General features: G+C 59.7%; 1 protein-coding gene across 1 annotated transcript in view; it reads left to right on the forward strand.

Annotated features, from left to right (window-relative positions):
• Positions 1-741, forward strand: part of LOC103769447 (cytosolic Fe-S cluster assembly factor NUBP2-like) — a gene marked incomplete at both ends in the record, with an annotated part of 1,063 nt that extends 322 nt beyond the window's left edge. The window contains one exon of the mRNA XM_008936645.1: positions 543-741. Coding sequence (XP_008934893.1) covers positions 543-741 — 199 coding nt within the window. The remainder of the gene's footprint in view (positions 1-542) is intronic.
• Positions 742-1,004: the final 263 nt, after the last annotated feature.

Here is a 1,004-nt window from a genome sequence, read left to right on the forward strand (position 1 = left end):
GTCCCCTGTGGGGGCAGCTGATGGGTTCTCAGTGTTTGTGACAGCAGTTCGGGTGGCTCTTTGGTCTGTGTTTGATTGATCTGGTGTGGGGATCTCCCCTGGGATGGTTCCAGGGATGGGGCAGTGACCACCTCTCTGGGCAGCCTGGGCCAGGGGCTCAGCACCCTCAGTGTCAAACATTTCTTCCTTCTCTCTAGTCTGAATCTCCCTCTTTGAGTTTAAACCATCCCCCCTTGTCCTGTCCCAACAGCCCCTGCTCAAAACCCCCCCCAGCTTTCTGCCAGGTCCCTTGAAGTCCTGAAAAGCTGCAAGAAGGTCTCCCCAAAATAAATCAAGCCCATAGTAAACATTTCCCCAACCCACCTGGAAACACCCAGGAGATGCTCCGTGGGGGACAGGAGACTGGGAGGGTGTCTAACTGGGAAGCAGCTTCTCACTCCAAAGCTGGCTGCTGAGCTCCAGGGGCCGTTGCAGGGTGTGGGGAGGGGACACAGCCGTGGTGCTCAGCCCCCTCTGAAGGGACTTGTCCTCCTCCCCTGCAGGTGGGGATCCTGGACGTGGACCTGTGTGGCCCCAGCATCCCCCGCATGTTCAGGGTGCAGGACAGTGACGTGCACCAGTGTGACAGTGGGTGGGTCCCTGTCTTTGTGGACCAGGGCAGGAGCATCTCCCTCATGTCCATCGGGTTCCTGCTGGAGAAACCCGACGATGCCGTGGTGTGGAGAGGACCCAAGAAAAATGGTACGTGGTGGTGGTGGCCCTTTTCCAGTGCTAGGAACCTTCTGGGAAGCCTCCTGGAGGTGGTGCTGGCTCCTGCTGGGGAGCTGGCTTCTTGGGGCAGGGGGTTCCGTGGAGGAACGGGGCTCCTGATGTCCAGGGGGTGGGTTCAGGTCGCTCGGGTGGGGAGAAGGTGGCACGTGGGGTGGTGACAAACAGCCCTGGGCCCTTGTCACCAAGCCTCACCCACAGCTCCCAAAACACCTGCTGGATCCTGGGTGTTTGTT

The sequence above is a fragment of the Merops nubicus genome, unplaced genomic scaffold (assembly GCF_000691845.1).
Source record: "Merops nubicus isolate BGI_N331 unplaced genomic scaffold, ASM69184v1 scaffold24963, whole genome shotgun sequence".
In the NCBI taxonomy this organism is placed as follows: Eukaryota; Metazoa; Chordata; class Aves; order Coraciiformes; family Meropidae; genus Merops; species Merops nubicus.